Source organism: Oryctolagus cuniculus, chromosome 9, assembly GCF_964237555.1.
Source record: "Oryctolagus cuniculus chromosome 9, mOryCun1.1, whole genome shotgun sequence".
Classification (NCBI taxonomy): Eukaryota; Metazoa; Chordata; class Mammalia; order Lagomorpha; family Leporidae; genus Oryctolagus; species Oryctolagus cuniculus.
In genome coordinates this window covers 117202478-117220247 of record NC_091440.1, presented here as the reverse complement: position 1 = coordinate 117220247, position 17770 = coordinate 117202478, and the positions used below count along the sequence as shown (strand labels likewise).

General features: G+C 44.7%; 1 protein-coding gene across 5 annotated transcripts in view; it reads right to left on the bottom strand.

Moving 5' to 3' along the window:
* The window catches only part of AEBP2 (AE binding protein 2), a 170397-nt gene that overhangs the window by 45038 nt on the left and 107589 nt on the right, over positions 1-17770 (bottom strand). For 3 of the 5 annotated variants that reach the window (XR_011379009.1, XR_011379010.1, XR_011379011.1), the window contains one exon: positions 6868-6985. Coding sequence is in view for 2 of the 5 variants with exons in the window: in XM_070049448.1 (XP_069905549.1) it covers positions 8083-8113 (31 nt within the window). In the remaining 3 variants the exon portion in view is untranslated. Of the gene's footprint in view, positions 1-4104; positions 6986-7933; positions 8114-17770 lie in introns of those variants that run through there. The other 2 variants (XM_070049449.1, XM_070049448.1) reach the window with 2 other exon arrangements.

Here is a 17770-nt window from a genome sequence, read left to right as displayed (position 1 = left end):
CAGTGCCCCGACCGGGACTAGAACCCGGTGTGCCGGCACCATAGGCGGAGGATTAGCCTAGTGAGCTGTGGCGCCGGCCAACTAAGTATAATTTTTAAATAATTTATCAACCTTATCATCGGCATTTCACTGTTTAAGATACAAGCCTGCAGGGCTGATGTTGTGGTGTAGGGGGTTGAGCCACTGCCTGCAATGCCGGCATCCTATAGGGGCACAGGTTTGATTCCCAGCTGTTCTGCTCCCAATCCAGCTCCCTGCTAATGGCCTGGAGGAGCAGTGGAGGAGGAACAAGTGCTTGGGCCCCTGCAGCCACGTGAGACACCTGGAAGAAGTCCCTGGCTCCTGCCCAGCTCTGACTGTTGTGGCCACTTCAGGAGGGAACCAGCAGATAGAAGATTCTGTGTGTGTGTGTGTGTGTGTGTGTCCATCTCTCTCTCTTTCCCTCTCTGTAATCTTTCAAATAAACAAATCTTAAAAAAAAAAAAAAAAAAAAAAAGACACAAACCTCCAGAAGACTGACAGTGAAGAGCAACTCCCTCACCCTACCTGCTTTTCCCTCCTGCTCCAGTCTGCAGAGTCAGCCTCTTTTAATTCTTTTCAATGACCTATTCATTTTCCTGGTGGATTTTACTTTTAAAATCTTGCATTTGAATTTCCTCTCTCCCTTTCCAGTTCTTTCCAGTCTCCTCTCTGAATTTTATCCCCCAGCCCTACCCTATACACTCCTATCTACCACCCCCTAACAATAATTCCTACAACAAGGCCCCTCTTGGTTCTCTGACTCCTGGGAGAACTCAAACTCCAGCCCTGGAGGCTCAGTTTTAGCTCCTGAGCAAGTTCATTAAAGCTACTACTCTTCAAAGGCTTGATCTGCCCACAAGGAGTTTCATGCCTGATGCTCATAAAAGAAAATTTCCCTTTATTTTACTCAAATAAGTAAATTATAGAGTAATATAACCAATAATGGAGTAAGGTCAATGCTCAGATAAAAATGTGAAAAAAATAAAAAGGACAGAATTGTTAACTCTAAGGAAATCAGGAATCACTTTCCAGAAGGAAAAAAAGTCTACTTATGAAGGAAAGAGAGGCTCATTGGGCTCACATTGTGGTGGCTGACAATCCAAGCGACATGATGTAGGCTCCAGCAAGGGCCCCCTGGCAGTTTGCAGAATACATGCAGAGGAAGAACACATGGGGAAGCAGGAAGTAGAGAAACACTGGGTGAGGCCAAACTCAGGCTTTTCTAACAACCCTTCCATGGGAACTAAATTCACTGGCCTGAGGACTCCCCATTTCTAGCACCTCTGAAAGGCTCCATCTCCCAATGGTGCCACCCTGGGAACCAAGCCATGAACACATGGGTCTTTGGTGGACACCCAAACTAACATCCAAACCATCACAGTGGAGGAGGCTTTTCACATAGACAGAATGCTGTCCCAATGGTTAAATGACAGTGTCTTGGGGCGGTTGTAATTTTCCAGTATAAAGTCCAAGAAAAGAGAAATGAGCATTTAAAGTATGAATCAAGGGCTGGCACTGTGGCGTAGCAGGTAAAGCCACCAACTGCAGTAATGACATCCCATATGGGTGTCCGTTCAAGTCCCAGCTGCTCCACTTCCAGTCCAGCTCTCTGCGATGGCCTGGGAAAAGCAGCAGAAAGTAGCCCAAGTCCTGTGCCCATGTGGAAGACCAGGAGGAAGCTCCTGGCTCCTGGCTTCAGATGGGCGCAGCTCCAGCCACTGCACTGCAGCCATCCGAGGAGTAAATCAGCGGATGAAAGATTTTCTCTCTCTGTCTCTGTCTCTGTCTCTGTCTGTCTCTCTCTCTCTCTCTTTCTGCCTCTGCCTCTCTGTAACTCTGGCTTGCAAATAAATAAATAAATATTTTTTTAAAAAAAAGTCTGAATCAGATAAGTCTTATGTACAAGGCTAAGGAGCTGGACTTGAGCTCATACTCTAAGAATTTTCAATGTGTAGAAATGTCCAGGACATGAAAATGAGCAAAATTAAATTAGGAAAAATGAGAAAAAAGGAAGTATTGGACACTGTAGGAAACTGGAGAAACAGCACCCATCTAAGTGAAAGTTTAATTATTTTTATGTAAAGATGTAATGCTGATGTTGCCCGGACTTCCAGTGTTTTACTGCTTACATATTATTTCATTTTTTAAAATTAATTTGAAAGGCAGAATGACAGGGACAAAGAGAGATCTTTAACCACTGGTTCACTCTTCAAATGCCCACAACAATCAGGCTAGGCCAGGTCAAAGCCAGCAGCCTGGATCTCAACCTGGGTTTCCCGTGTGGGTGGCAGGGACCCACATACTTGAATCATCACCCGCTGACTCTCACAGCATGCATCAGCAGAAGCTGGAAATGGAAGCAGAGCTGGGACTAGAACCCAGACACTCTAATATGGAATGTCCTAAATGGCATCCTTTTTTAAAAAAAAAAAATTTTTTTTATTTATCATTTGAAAGAGTTTCCAACAGGGAGAGACAGAGAGAAATTTTCCTTCTGCTGGTTCACTCCCCAGATTGCTACAATGGACAGGGCTTGGCCAGGCCAAAGCCAGGAGCCAGGAGCTTCATCCGGGTCTCCCACATGGGTGGCAGGGTTCCAAGTACCAGGGCCATCTTCGGCTGCTTTTCCCAGGCCAGCAGCAGGGAGCTGGATTGGAAGTAAGCAGCTGGGACAATGCCAGCCCCTCTACCCAAGTGGCATAATAACTGATTTGCCAAACACTTGTCCCTAGTTTTTCAAAATAGCAGATATCCAATTTTTGGTCAAATTCTGCAAGTTCTTTTTTTTTTTTTTAAGATTTATTTAATTTGGGGCTGGTGCTGTGGTGTAGCAGGTTAAGCCACCACCATCCCATATGGGCGCCAGTTCAAGACCTCCCTGCACCATTTCCGATCCAGCTCTCTGCTATAGCCCAGGAAAGCAGTAGAAGATGGCCCAAGTCCTTGGACTCCTGTACCCACATAGGAGACCCAGACGAGGCTTCTAGCTCCTGGCTTCGGATCGGCTCAACTCCAGCCATTGCGGCCAACTGGGGAATGAACCAGTGTATGGAAGACCTGTCTCTCACTCTCTGCCTCTTCTTCTCTCTCTGTGTAACTCTGCCTTTCAAATAAATAAATAAATATTTAAAAAATTTTTTTTTAATTTGAAAGGCAGAGTTACAGAGAGGGAGATAAAGAGAAAGGTCTTTCATTCACTGGTTCACTCCCCAGATGGCTGCAACACCTGGAAGCCTGGTCAGGCCAAAGACAGAAGCTTCTTCCAGATCTCCCACATGGGTGCTGGGGCACAAGCTCTTGGGCCATCTTCCGCTTCTGCTTTCCCAGGCACATTAGCAGGGAACTGGATTGAAAGTGGAACAAGCCGGCGCCGCGGCTCACTAGGCTAATCCCCCGCCTAGCGGCGCCGGCACACCGGGTTCTAGTCCCAGTCGGGGCGCCGGATTCTGTCCCGGTTGCCCCTCTTCCAGGCCAGCCCTCTGCTGTGGCCAGGGAGTGCAGTGGAGGATGGTCCAGGTGCTTGGGCCCTGCACCCCATGGGAGACCAGGAAAAGCACCTGGCTCCTGGCTCCTGCCATCGGATCAGCGTGGTGCGCCGGTCGCAGCGCGCTGGCCGCGGCAGCCATTGGAGGGTGAACCAACGGCAAAGGAAGACCTTTCTCTCTGTCTCTCTCTCTCACTGTCCACTCTGCCTGTAAAAAAAAAAAAAAAAAAAAGAAAGTGGAACAGCCAAGAGTCTAACCTGTGCCCATAAGGCATGCCAGTGTTGCAGGCGGTGGCTTAACTGGCCATGCCACAGGGCCAGCCCCTCTTCAGGTTCAGAGTCTGAGCCAAAATACATACACAAGTATACATGGAAACTTTAAGAGTGGCTCAGCCAACAGTCCACGGTGTTTAATCTCCTCTAGAAGTAATACAGGACAGCCATTATTAAAATTTCAAGAAAGGTGTAAGCCATGGTCATGACCTACAGTGTAGAAGATCTCTGGTGTAGGCTGTAGGCTGAATGGATGAGAGAGGGAGAAATAATTTGTGGAGACAGAAGTTGGAATGTGTTTGGTAATCAGTCATCGGTAGCAGACATGCTGGGAGTCCAAACTAAACCACACCACTTTTTTTAATTGACAAACAATAATTGCATATATGAGATGACTTCTAGAAGTTTATGGAAAATAGAATTAAAAGATGTTTGTGCTGGTGCCGCGGCTCAATAGGCTAATCCTCCGCCTTGCAGCGCCAGCATACCGGGTTCTAGTCCCGGTCGGGGCACCGGATTCTGTCCCGGTTGCCCCTCTTCCAGGCCAGCTCTCTGCTGTGGCCAGGGAGTGCAGTGGAGGATGGCCCAAGTCCTTGGGCCCTGCACCCCATGGGAGACCAGGAGAAGCACCTGGCTCCTGCCTTCGGATCAGCATGATGCGCCGGCCGCAGCGCACCGGCCGCAGCAGCCATTGGAGGGTGAACCAACAGCAAAGGAAGACCTTTCTCTCTGTCTCTCTCTCTCACTGTCCACTCTGCCTGTATTTAAAAAAAAAAAAAAAAAAGATGTTTGTTTTTGGTGCAAAATATTTGGAAATCTGTGCATAGTTTTTTCATAGTATACATTTTATATTAACATTTTTAAATACACCTTATATGCATGGATTTCAATTTTTTGCCAGTAAAATAAACTTTTAATTAATTTAATTTAATAATGTTTTAATTTCATTTTTCCATGAACTTTTTGAAGTCCTTGTGCATACCCAGGTATACCCAGTAGAGGAAGTGCTAAATCATATAGTAGTTGTATTCCTAGTTTTTTGAGGAACTTTTATGCTCTTTTCCAGAATGGCTATTCTCATTTACATTCCCACCAACAGAGTTCAGAGTTCCCCTTTCTCAGCATCTTGCCAGCATTTGCTATTTCTGCCTTTTTGATAACAGCCACTCTAACAGAGGAGAGATAATATCTCGTTCTGCTTTTGATTTGCATTTCCCTGATGGCTAATGATGCTGACGGAGCCTTTTCTCATATACCTGTTGGCCAAGTGCATGTCTTCTAGTGAAAAATATCTAATCATTTTTATAATGCTCTGTTAAAAATACAATTATTTGGCTTTTTGCTAGCACAACGTTTTTTAATTGATTATTATTTTTCAGTGGAGAGTAGGAAAATGATCTTGAGCATTTCTCAACAGAACTTGAGCCTAGCTGATCACGGTGAAGGTCCCTGTTTCTGAAAACCTGGGGTGTAACACACACTTTCAGAGACAGAACTAATTTATCCCTAATTTATTCGATTCTATACTTTCCATTTCTTCCTCACAAATGCACTTGTCAGCAGTAAGATGAGAAAAGATGGTACAACTGACATTAGTGGGGCAGCTGACTAAACCCCTTCCCTCTGCTTCTGTCTTATTTCACTTGTAAACAGACACCTTTTCTGCCAATGGCTCCCACATGCCCTCATTTTGAAATTACAAATAAACAATGCAGGCCAACTGAGCATCCTAACTGTGAAATTCTAAACATGAACCTCATTATACCAGTCATTTAAATATGTCTTTAACGTGTCTGTTAAATTATTTTTTTAAAAAGAGAAAATTGGAGAAGAGAAAGAGAGAATAGCAATGGATACGTTATCTTTCTGCTTTTCTACAGCACCTAATACTTTCATTTCTATGTATTTCCTGGAAAATGAAATTAAAAGTTTTTTTTTTGATGCAGAAAAAAAAAGTTGAAATCCATGAACTCAATTTTTTGCATCAAAATAAACTTATCTTTTTAAATTAATTCCATTTTGCACGGACGTGTTAAAGTTCCCTGGTATACTTACATATTTATATTTCCAGCACAAAATTATTGCCTCTGGCAACAGCCATAGAGAACTGTTTAGCCACTTACAGTACATTTTCAGATGTTTCTGAACCAGATCTGTACAGACAGATCGAATATTTAGTCTCATGTTGTAACCGGTTAAATCAGTGAAAAGCAATGTCCTCTAACTGCACAGATATGACTTGTCCATTGCTGTCCGAGCTTAGCCCCACTCATTCCTTGAGCTCACAGAGAATGCCTGAGCATCAGGTCAGTCCCACCCATCCCCAGAACAGAAAGGCAGTGGGACACTCCGTCAGCGTTGTGTCTCATGCCAGGCGAGCTTGGAAGAGAGTCCAGGCTGTGGGGATATTATCAGGCATTCGCACACCAGACAAGCACAGGAGGAAGTCAAGGCTCATGCGCAGAGGGCAGCTCTGGCCTGCTTTCCCACCAAGTCTCAGACTCTGGGCTCTGTTCCCACTATTTTCAGACTTTTTTTTTTTCTGCTTCCCATAAAGATATGTATGGATATGACCCTGGCACCAGAGATCTTACTCTCACTTTTGTAAAATCCTTTTCTCCATGGGGATAAAAATCAACACTCTAATCCACCACATGTTCTGGCACAGGCTTGTTCTTATTTCTTTCTGTGGAACCTCAGCTTAGAGAGGGCCTAGCACTATCTCTGAGATCAGAGGAAAGAGAGAGTGAATTTACTGTGAATCCTACTGGAATTGTGACCAAGGGAGATAGACATGTTCCAGATATCCTGAGTCGGACCCTGGGATCCATTTTCTCATAGGAATAATCACTAGCTGCCCAAGCAAAAGTTCACAAAATCCCCTTAACCCATAACATTCTCGGAATATCCCAGAAGTTTCTGTGTAACCCATCCACTGCCTTCTCGGTTTTCCCCAGCGTGGTTTTTCTCCTTTAACTGACTAGCACGGAATACGATCCCACTTTGCCGCATTCTCCAACCCTTGGCGCTCAGCTTTACGAAGTCCCACGGGCCCGATCCACCAGACGCTGAACCCTATGCGGGCTCACCTGATGAGTTTCCCAGTCGCAGCGCCACGGGCCCCAGCTCAGGCTGTTGACAGGGTGTGGGCTTTCTCCACCATTCCTTCTTTGTCTTCTTTACCGATGGTTGCAGCTGTCATGGAAACTGTGGGAAAGTTGGAGGCCTCGTGTTATACATGGTGATCTGCCAGAGACAGGTCCATTTATATATGGAGATTCTATGTCGGATACGGATTGGTCACTGGGAAAGGGATTGTTTATTAGATGGAATTGGAAAAAAATCATTTTTCTGCGTCTCAAGATTTCTCCCATTCTCTCTGTGGAAAGAAGAGGGAAGACAAGCAAGGCGAACATGCCAAACTCTTGAAATGGACAGACTTGGGAACTCTGACAGACTCTGTCTGATTTTAACTCCTTTCTAAATAGTATGCATAAAATAATGCATTTTGGGTTTGCTGAAATATTTCATAACTGATAACACGCATTCAACAGTACACAGCTTAAGGGCAAAGATACGTATTTTATTTCCCATTCTTTCCTCACCACCCACAAGCCACAGCACAGTAACACCATATGGCTATATTAAATTCTGCAATGACCTTTTCATAGGATTTTATAATGAAATTCTAAAAGCTACAATTAAACACCCATATTTTCATTTTCATTGTCTAGACTGCTAGGGAAAAAATTCTTCAGGGGCCAACATTGTGGCACAGAAGATTAGGCCACCTCCTGTGAGATCAGCATCTCATATGCACAATGGTTCAAGTTCCGATGCCCAACATTTGCAGTCCTGGCTGCCTCAGTGCTGCTCCAGGTCCCTGCTGATGCACCTGGGAAAGCAGTGGAAGGTGGCCCAAGTGCTTGGACCCTGCACCCTCGTGGGAGACCTGATAGAATTCAGTCTGGCCCAGTCCTACCATTGCAGCCAATTAAGCTAGTAAATCAGGGAACAGAAAATTCCCTCTGTCTCCCTCCACGCCTCCCCCTTCTCCCTCCCCTCCCCCTTCTCTGGAACGCAGACTTTCAAATAAATAAATAAATCTTGAAAAAAACAAATAAAAGACAATAAATCCTGTGAATTTTGTTTGTAAGGAATAAGACAGTTATCAGAGAAACTGAAGAGGAGCAGATGAAGTCATGTTTGTAAACCTGCTTGAGAAGTGGCCATCACAACCTTTAGAGTACTTGCCATTTGGGGAGTGAACCAGCAGATGCAGGACCTCTCTCTCTGTCTCTCCATCACTGTCTCTGTCTCTCGCTGTCACTGTGCCTTTCAAATGAATAGATAAATCTTAAATATGGCAAATACTAACCTAAGAGTTTTTGCTAAAAACAAACTAAGAATAATATAAGCAAAAACTAAACATTTAACTTCCCTTTGAAGAAGCTGGCATGAGCACCTTTTCCTGGGGGTACTACACACCGGATTTTTGAAGCAATTTGGCAATAGTGAGGCACAAAAATTTCAGACATTTCCTCCAATAATCAAATCTGATAATTTGTTCCGTAAATGTAATTCCAACAAATAAATAAGCAATGTTTAGAGAGATTATCTTAACATCTTATTATAGAAGTAAGTCTACATCAAAGGGGGAGAAATTAAGCAATTCATAGTTTGCTAATTTAACAAACTATTTTGCAACCAGAAATGATTTTTTAAGACAATTTATTTATTTGAAAGGCAAAGTTACAGACAGTGAAGCGGGAGACAGAGGAGGAGAGATCATCCCCCAAATGGCTACAACAGCCAGGACTGAGCAAGGCCAAAGCCGAGAGCTTCATTTTGGTCTCCCATGCATGTAGCAGTGACTCAAGTACTTGGGCCATCTTCTGCTGCCTTCCCAGACACATTAGCAGGGAGTTGGGGTGGAAATGAAACAGCCAAGACTCAAACTGGCGCTCACATGGAATGCCAACACCACAACACCAGCCCCAGGAATAGTAGTTTTTTTTAAATGTACGCATATAAAGAAAAGAATTTTAAGCAAAAAATTAAAAAACAAAATTTTTATCAATAAACATTAAGTTTATATAAAAGAAATATCTACACTTGGAAGAGAGCATACAAATGGAAATATTAGGGCTTACAAATATTGAATAACTTTTTTTTAAAGATTTATTTATTTGAAAAGCAGAGTTACAGAGAGGCAGAGGCAGAGAACTAGAGGTCTTCCATCTGTTTCTTCACTCCCCAAATGTCCACAATGGCTGGAGCTAAGCCAATCCAAAGCCAGGAGCCAGGAGCCAGGAGTTCCTTGAATAACTTCTTTAAGGACATTTTAACAAAGCTTCCTTTAAGAAAGTTACTTTGGGGGCTTTCCTTGGTAATACCACTGCCTGAAACACTGGCATCCCATATGGGTACCAGCTCAAATTCTAGCTGCTCCACTTCTAATCCAGCTCCCTGCTGATGGCCTGGGAAAAAACAGTGGAAGATAACCCAAATGCTGGGACTCTTACCACCCACATGGGAGACCAGGATGAAGCTCTGTGTTCCTGGCTTCATCCTGGCACAGTGCTGGTCATTACAGCCAGTTAGGGAGTGAACTAGTGGATAGAAGACCTCTCTGTCTCTCCTTCTCTGTAACTCCGCTTTTTAAGTAAATAAAAATGAAAGAAAAGAAGAAAGAGAAACAAAGAAGAATGTAGATTAGTGGTTGCCAGAAACAGGAGAATGGGAAATAGAGAGTGACTGCTTTTCCAAAAAAAAAGTTACTTTGATATTAATGAATACTTTTTTAAAGAAAAAATTTGTTTTACTTATTTGAAAGGCAGAGTTATAGAGAGAAAGAGACATGTCTTCCATCCGCTGGTTCTCTCCCCAGATGACCACAACTGGGGCTGGGTCAGGCTGAAGGCAGGAGCCAGGAGCTTCTTCCTGGTCTCCCATATGGGTGCAGGGGCCCAAGAATTTGGGCCATCTTCTACTGCTTTCCTAGGCACATTAGTAGGGAGCTGGATCAAAAGTAGAGGGGCCAGAACTCAACCCAGAACCCATATAGGATGCTGGTTTGCAGGCAGTGGCTTTATCCACTATGCCACAATGCTAGCCTCACTAATAAATACTTTCAAGATCATTGAAGGGATGGCATTTAGCCTGCGAGTTAAGACTCCCATATGCTATGCTGAAGTGCCTGGATTTGATGCCTGCTCTGGCCCCTGATTCCAGTTCCTCACCAATACCCCTAGGAGGTAGCAGGCATAGCCCAAGTACTTGTTCCCCTGTCAGACATGTAGGAGACCTAGATTGTGTTCCTGGCTCCTGGCTTCAACCATGGTTCAGCCTCTGCCATTGTGGGCATTTTGGGGGTGAATCAGAGAATGGGGAGATAGGAGCTGCCTGTCTCTTTCTCTCTCTCTCTCTTTCTCTCTGCCTCATAAGAGACATTTTAAAATAAAACATAATTAAAGGAGACATTTCTTCCTGATAAGAACCAAAAAAATTCCATGGGATCAGCAGAAATGATAGCATCTTAAATAGCTGTCCAAATAGTTAACAACACAGAAAATGCATTTTAATTTAACATTTTCCCTGTTTAATCCACATATATTTCAGAGAAAAGATTACGCAAACATCAGATTGATCTTCTAATTCATAGGAATGCTGAATTGTAAGATGTTGTGTTCTGTGCCCAAATGCCTTGTTTATTAGGCATTCTCATGTTTTGCTGATAGAAAACAGAATTCAGCTTCCCATGGTTACAGTTGGAAAACCATGTCCTCATTTCATGGTGATAAACAATGTTGTGACACATTGTAAAAGCAAATGTCCTATTTTCAAGTTTATGGCCTTTTTATGAATCAGAACAAGGGTTATATAAGTAGATCTCATGTGAAAAGAGTTTCTAAACCCATAAACAAGGAAAAACAAAACTTCTGGAATATAATTCTCAAAGGCTAAGAGAGAATCAAGGAGGAGGCCTTTGCAGACTACCTAATAGTTTAGGCTTAATTAGAAATCAACCGGGCCGGCGCCGCAGCTCACTAGGCTAATCTTCCGCCTTGCGGGGCCGGCACACCGGGTTCTAGTCCCGGTTGGGAAACTGGATTCTGTCCCGGTTGCCCCTCTTCCAGGCCAGCTCTCTGCTGTGGCCTGGGAGTGCAGTGGAGGATGGCCCAAGTGCTTGGGCCCTGCACCCCATGGGAGACCAGGAGAAGTACCTGGCTCCTGCCATTGGATCAGCGCAGTGCGTCGGCCGCGGCGGCCACTGGAGGGTGAACCAACAGCAAAGGAAGACCTTTCTCTCTGTCTCTCTCTCTCACTGTCCACTCTGCCTGTCAAAAAAAAAATCAACCACAAATACTTATTTTTCCCCCAAGGCAAATGACCAAAGCCAAAAAATACCATTTCTCAAACTTCAGTCCCTTTTACTTTGATGCTAATAAGTCATATAGTTTCCAAAATATAGACATATCAGGCCGGCGCCGTGGCTCAATAGGCTAATCCTCCACCTTGCGGCGCCGGCACACCGGGTTCTAGTCCCGGTCGGGGCACCGGATTCTGTCCCGGTTGCCCCTCTTCCAGGCCAGCTCTCTGCTATGGCCAGGGAGTGCAGTGGAGGATGGCCCAGGTGCTTGGGCCCTGCACCCCATGGGAGACCAGGAAAAGCACCTGGATCCTGGCTCCTGCCATCGGATCAGCGCGGTGCGCCGGCTGCAGCGGTGGCCATTGGAGGGTGAACCAACGGCAAAGGAAGACCTTTCTCTCTCTGTCTCTCTCTCTCACTGTCCACTCTGCCTGTCAAAAATAAAAATAAATAAATAAATAAATAAATAAATAAAATAAAATAAAATAAAAATTTAAAAAAAAATATAGACATATCATCCTGTAAGGATTTATCTTTTTCCACTAAACTTCACAGGCAACATTCAGCAAGTAAGCTGAATATTTCTGTGAGACACATGGTGTCCCTTAAACTTGAGATTATAGAATTTTGTCACGTTTTGTTAAGAAGCTGCAATGGTATGACAGTGGAAAGGCCACTTTCTCTTTTTAGGCCTAATTTGATCAACGTGTAAAATAAAATTTTTGCTGCCAAATGAATTCCCTTCACATATTTTAACATGTAACTATTTTTAAATTACTTTAAAGAGATAAGAAGCCTGGATGAGCATCTGGTACCATGGTGAAGTCAGCACTTGGGATGCCCACCTCCCCCATCAGAGCACCGAGCTGCAGTCCTCACTCCTCCACTTCCCACGCAGCTTCCTGCTAAAATGCAACCTGAGAGGCAGCAGAGGATGGCTCCTGGTGCTGTGGCACAGTGGGTTAAGCCTCCACCTGCAATGCCGGCATCCCATATTTGTGCTGGTTCGAGACCTGGCTGCTCCACTTCTGATCCAGCCCCCTGCTAATGCACCTGGGAAAGCAGAACATGGACCAAATGCTTGGGCTCCTGCACCCACATGGGAGACTCAGATGGAGTTCCAGGCTCCTGGCTTCTTCCTGGCCCAGCCCTGTCCATTATGACCATTTGAGGGAATGAACCAGCAGACAGAAGATCTCTCTTTATCTCTCTCTCTCTCTCTCTCTCTCCCTCTCTCCCTCTCTCTGTAACCCTGACTTTCACATAAATAAATACACCTTTTAAAAATAAATAAAAATAAAAGGACATAAATCCCATGAGTTTTGCTTCTAAGGAACAGGATCATTACCAGAGCAATTGAAGAGGGGCAGAAGAAGTCATACTTGTAAACCTGCTGGAGAAGCTATCACCAGAACCCTTTGGAGAAGAGTGCTTGCTTCAGGACAATTCAAATGGTAACAGAATGATTTTTCTGGAGACTTCCATTTTGGGTTGCTCAGCCTGGACCACTGCTCACATCTAAAGAGTTTTTGTTGTGGTGGTTTTTTATTTTTGTTTGTTTTGTTTTGTTTTTTGACAGGCATAGTTAGACAGTGAGAGAGAGAGAGAGAGAGAGAGAAAGGTCTTCCTTCCGTTGGTTCAGCCCCTAAATGGCTCCCTGCTAATCACCTGTGAGAGGCAGCACAGGATGCCCTGAGTGCTTTGGCCCCTGCCACCCACATGGAGACCTGGAGTAAGCTCCTGGCTCCTTGCTTCAGCCTGGCCCAGCTCCAGCCTTTGTGGCCATGTGGGGAGTATACCAGCAGATGGAAGATTTCTCTGTGTGTGTGTATATGTGTGTGTGTGTGTGTCTCCCTCTCTCTCTCTGTAACTTTGACTTCCAGATGTATAAATAAATCCTTTTTTTAAAAAAAATTTTTTTTAGGCTGGCGCCGCGGCTCACTAGGCTAATCCTCCACCTTGCGGCACTGGCACACCGGGTTCTAGTCCCGATCGGGGCGCCGAATCTGTCCCAGCTGCCCCTCTTCCAGGCCAGCTCCTTGCTTGGCCCAGGAGTGCAGTGGAGGATGGCCCAAGTACTTGGGCCCTGCACCCCATGGGCGACCAGGAGAAGCACCTGGCTCCTGCCATCGGATCAGCGCGGTGCGCCGGCCGCAGTGCGCCGGCCTCAGCGGCCATTGGAGGGTGAACCAACGGCAAAGGAAGACCTTTCTCTCTGTCTCTCTCTCTCACTGTCCACTCTGCCTGTCAAAAAAAATTTTTTTTTAAATGAACACTTTTTCCTCTTCCATCAGTATTTTCTGTTCTGAAGTTTTATTTGAGGAGACATTCCTTTTTTTTTAAGATTTTATTTATTTACTTGAGAGGCAAATTCACAAAAAAAAGAGAGGGAAAGACAGAGAGTTTCTTCCATCCACTGGTTCACTCCCCACATGGCTGAAATGGCCGATCTGAAGCCAGGAGCCAGGAGCTTCTTCCAGGTCTCCATGTTGGTACACAGGCCCAAGCACTCAGGCCATCCCCCACTGCCTTCCTAGGCCACATCAGAGTGCCGGATCAGAAAAGGAGCATCCAGGACAAGAACCAGTGCCCATATGGGATGCCGGCACCAAAGGCAGAGGCCTAGCCTACCGTGCCACAGAGCCAGCCCAAGGGTTATCAGTCTTTCATACGTACCAGTCACAGAAATGTCTTCTCCACAACTCTACATCAGCTTCCATAAAATTACCACTCTACTTTTTCAAAAAGAAAAGGGTAGGTTTGATACCACACTCAAGATAAATTCTGAGGGGTCGGTACTGTGGTGTAGCGGGTAAAGCCACCACCTACAGTGCTGGCATCCCATATGGGCGCAATTCAAGTTCCAGCTGCCCCACTTCTGATCCAGATCTCTGCTATGGCCTGGGATAGCAGTGGAAGATGGCCCAAGTCCTTGGGCCCCTGCACTCACGTGGGAGACCCTGAAGGAGCTCCTGGCTTCGGACTGGCCCAGCTCAGGCCATTGCGGCCAACTGGGGAGTGAACCAGCAGATGGAAGACCTCTCTCTCTAACTCTGCCTTTCAAATAAATCTTTAAAAATAAAAAAAGATATATCTTTACATTGTTTCCAATTATGACTTGACTTCATTTTCTAAATTAAAATCAAGTACTATGCTCATATCCTTTGTCATCTGAGATTTGTTATTTATTCCAGCATTTAAAAAAACACTTCAAAACTTAGTGAATCAAAATAAAAAATTTTATTACCTCTCATGGCTCTTTGGCTTGACTCAGATGATCCAGGTGATTCTTCTACTCCCTGTGAGGCTGGTATTAAAAGTTGGAATGGGCTCAATTATTGAATATGTTTTCTCTCTTAGTACTGGATTGTGGGCCTCGAACTCGGCTGGGTTTGTTGACTCTGATTCTCATGTTGTCCTCTCCATGTGCTTTGGGCTCCCTGTGGCATGGTTCCTGGGTTGCTTTTCTTTTTCAAATTTTTTATTTATTATTTATATGAAAGGGAGAGAGATCTTCCATCAGTCTGTCTCCCTCTGCAAATGCCTGCAACCGCAAGGACTGGGACATGCTGAAGCCAGGAGCCAAGAACTCCATCCAGGTCTCCCACATGGGTGGCAAGAATCCAAGTACTGGGCCGGCACCATGGCTCATTTGGTTAATCCTCCTCCTGCGGTGCTGGCATCCCATATGGGCACTGGGTTCTAGTCCCGGTTGCTCCTCTTCCAGTCCAGCTCTCTGCTGTGGCCCGGAAGGGCAGTGGAGGATGGCCCAGGTGCTTGGGCCCCTGCACCCACATGGGAGACCAGGAAGAATCACCTGGCTCCCGGCTTCAGATCGCCACACTACTGGCCGTAGCGGCCATTTGGAGGCTGAACCAACGGAAGGAAGACCTTTCTCTCTCTCTCTCTCTCTCTCTCACTGTCTATAACTCTACCTGTCAAATAAATATTAAAAAAGAAAAGAAAAGAAAAGAAAAGAAAAGAAAAGAAAAGAAAAGAAAAGAAAAGAAAAGAAAAGAAAAGAAAAGAAAAGAAAAGAAAAGAACCTAAGTACTTGGGCCATCACCTGCTGCCATCCAGGGTACACATTAGCAGGAAGCTGGAATTGGAAGTAGAGCTGGGACTCAAAACAGGCACTCTGATAAGGGATGCAGGAGTCCCAAGCAGTTTCTTACACTATACAAAACATCATCCCCCACCTCCAAAATTCTTGATCTTTCACTTGCTTATGCATAATTAACACTGTTATTTTGAAATTTATATTAACTCTGCTACACGTATTCCCTGTGAGCTGCATGTTGCAATCTATTGCTTCTCTTGGTTTCAGTCACATGGTCCCGCCTCCTGGGTGTCTATCAGTTCTCTGCGATTGAGTGTCAGACGTTATATATAAATCAGACATTATACACCAAAAAAAAAAAAAAAAAAAAAAAAAAAAAAAAAAAAAAACTTGAACTTAGTTGAGGTGTAGAGTAATTTAAGGCTGTGGACAACAGCAATATACTTTGGTTCTGTCCCTGTGACAAGAAGGCTGGGAGAAATTTTAAAAACTCCTTACTACAAAAATCTCTGAAAGTAATTCAGTATGACAAGTGAGTTCAGCAGACCTCTTTACAATGTGTGGACTTTTAAGAACTGTAGTTCCCAGCCCTGGGGCCAGAGCCAAAGCTGCCTTCTCACATCATTTCACTCTAACATTGAAAAACTCATCTTTCTTGTAGATTATTTCATTGAAATTTTTACAGAGCTGACTATTGTTCAGGCATCTCGTGTTTAGATTTAAAAATCTACTCAGAAATATCTGCCTCTTGGAGCCAGCATTGTGGCGTAGCAGATAAAGCCGCTGCCTGTGACGTCTGTCTCCCAAATGGGCACTAGTTTGTGTACTCACTGATCCAACTCTCTGCTAATGGCCTGGGAATTGCAGTGGAAGATGGCACACGTGCTTGGGCTCCTGCCACCTACATGAGAGCCCTGGATGAAGCTCCTGGCTTCAGCCTGGCCCAGCCCTGGCTGTTGTGGCCATCTATGAGAGAACCAGCAGATGGAAGATTGCCTGCTCTCTCGTTCTCTCTCTCTCTCTCTCTCTCTGTTTCAAAAAAATAAACCTTAAAAAAAACTGCCTCTCAAATAAATAAAATCAAATTTTTTAAAGTCAAAAAGAAATTGTTTCCCCTCCCACCCAGATAAGACAATGAAATACTGCAAACAAAATAGAAACTAGAACAGATTTTCTTCCAGCTCTCACATCCCTCTCCTTAGAAGATCCAAAGGAGAAGGGTACAGGGGCAAGAAGGGAAAGAATCAGCTCTCTGTGAGAGAAGACACGGAAGAGCTTCAAAGAAGGAAATAACCTAGGGGCTTGCACTGTGGAAGGGAATACTACATGGGAAAGCCATTCACTAGGAAATGCCAACTCAAGAGAACCTGTATCCAGCTTCAAATTTAGAGTATTTTGAAATTCAAGTGATACAAAGCACTCTGAATCATAAGGTAGCAAGAGAGTGGAGAAGTCCACTGCACACACCAGACAAGAGCTAGAGACGGCGCTATCTTTCCCCACAGCTCCTGCAGGGATGGAGGAGTTCCAGAAATTTCCATGGACCCCATGTAGGTACAGAAGGAGCCAGGTCTGCACTGGAACTGACACAGCAATCTGAGCAAACAAATGTGATGGATTAGCCCAAGATGTCTAGCAGCAGGCAGGTTGAAAGCTCAAACTGGTAGGAAAGCAGCCATGATATATTTAAACTTCTGAAAATGTCATTAAAGTCACCACCTTGGCACACGTCGGAGACCACCAACTCATTAACTTCCATGCAGGTTTCTTTGTGGTTGGGCAGGCTTTGAAACAGAACTGTTCTAGTCATCTCTGACATAGACACACAGGCACATACATATGGCACTGAATAGGTAGTAATTATGCATAAGTCTTTTTAAATTCGGACTTGCATGTGGTCTCTCCTAGAAAATTACAGAGGGATTAGACTTACCAAAGCACACACGAACAAAATGCACCAAATGCCAGGTGAGGCCCAAGTGCTTCTGCTCAGAGTATGCTCCTGTCACAAAGCCCTGGCAGGCTGAACAGTGCTAAGTGAACAAGTTATACATATTCTGAGGGGAGCTTTTAGCTCCAAACATAAAGAAATGACTAGGAAATAGAAATGTCACGTACCTGTTTGGGTTTTTTTTCCTAAAGATTTATTTATTTGTTTGAAAGGCAGAGTTACAGAGAGAGGGAGACAGAGATATTTCATCTGCTGATGCACTCCCCAAATGGCCACCAACAGCCAGGGCTGGGCCAGGCCAAAGCCAGAAAACAGGAGCTTCATCCAGGTCTCCCAAGTGGGTGCAAGGGCCCAAGCATTTGTGCCATCTTCCACTGCTTTCCAAGGTGCATTAGCAGGGAGATGGATCAGAAATGGAGCAACTGGGACTCGAACCTGTGCCCTATGGGATGCCAGCACTGCCGGCGGCGGCTTCACCCGCTATGCCACAGCACTGGCCCCAGGTAGCTGTTTTGATCAATTCATGCCATGTATGTGTGTTAAAGTACTGCAATGAATTCCATTAAAAAGTACAAGTATTATGTGTTATTCAAAAATAAACAAAAAGAA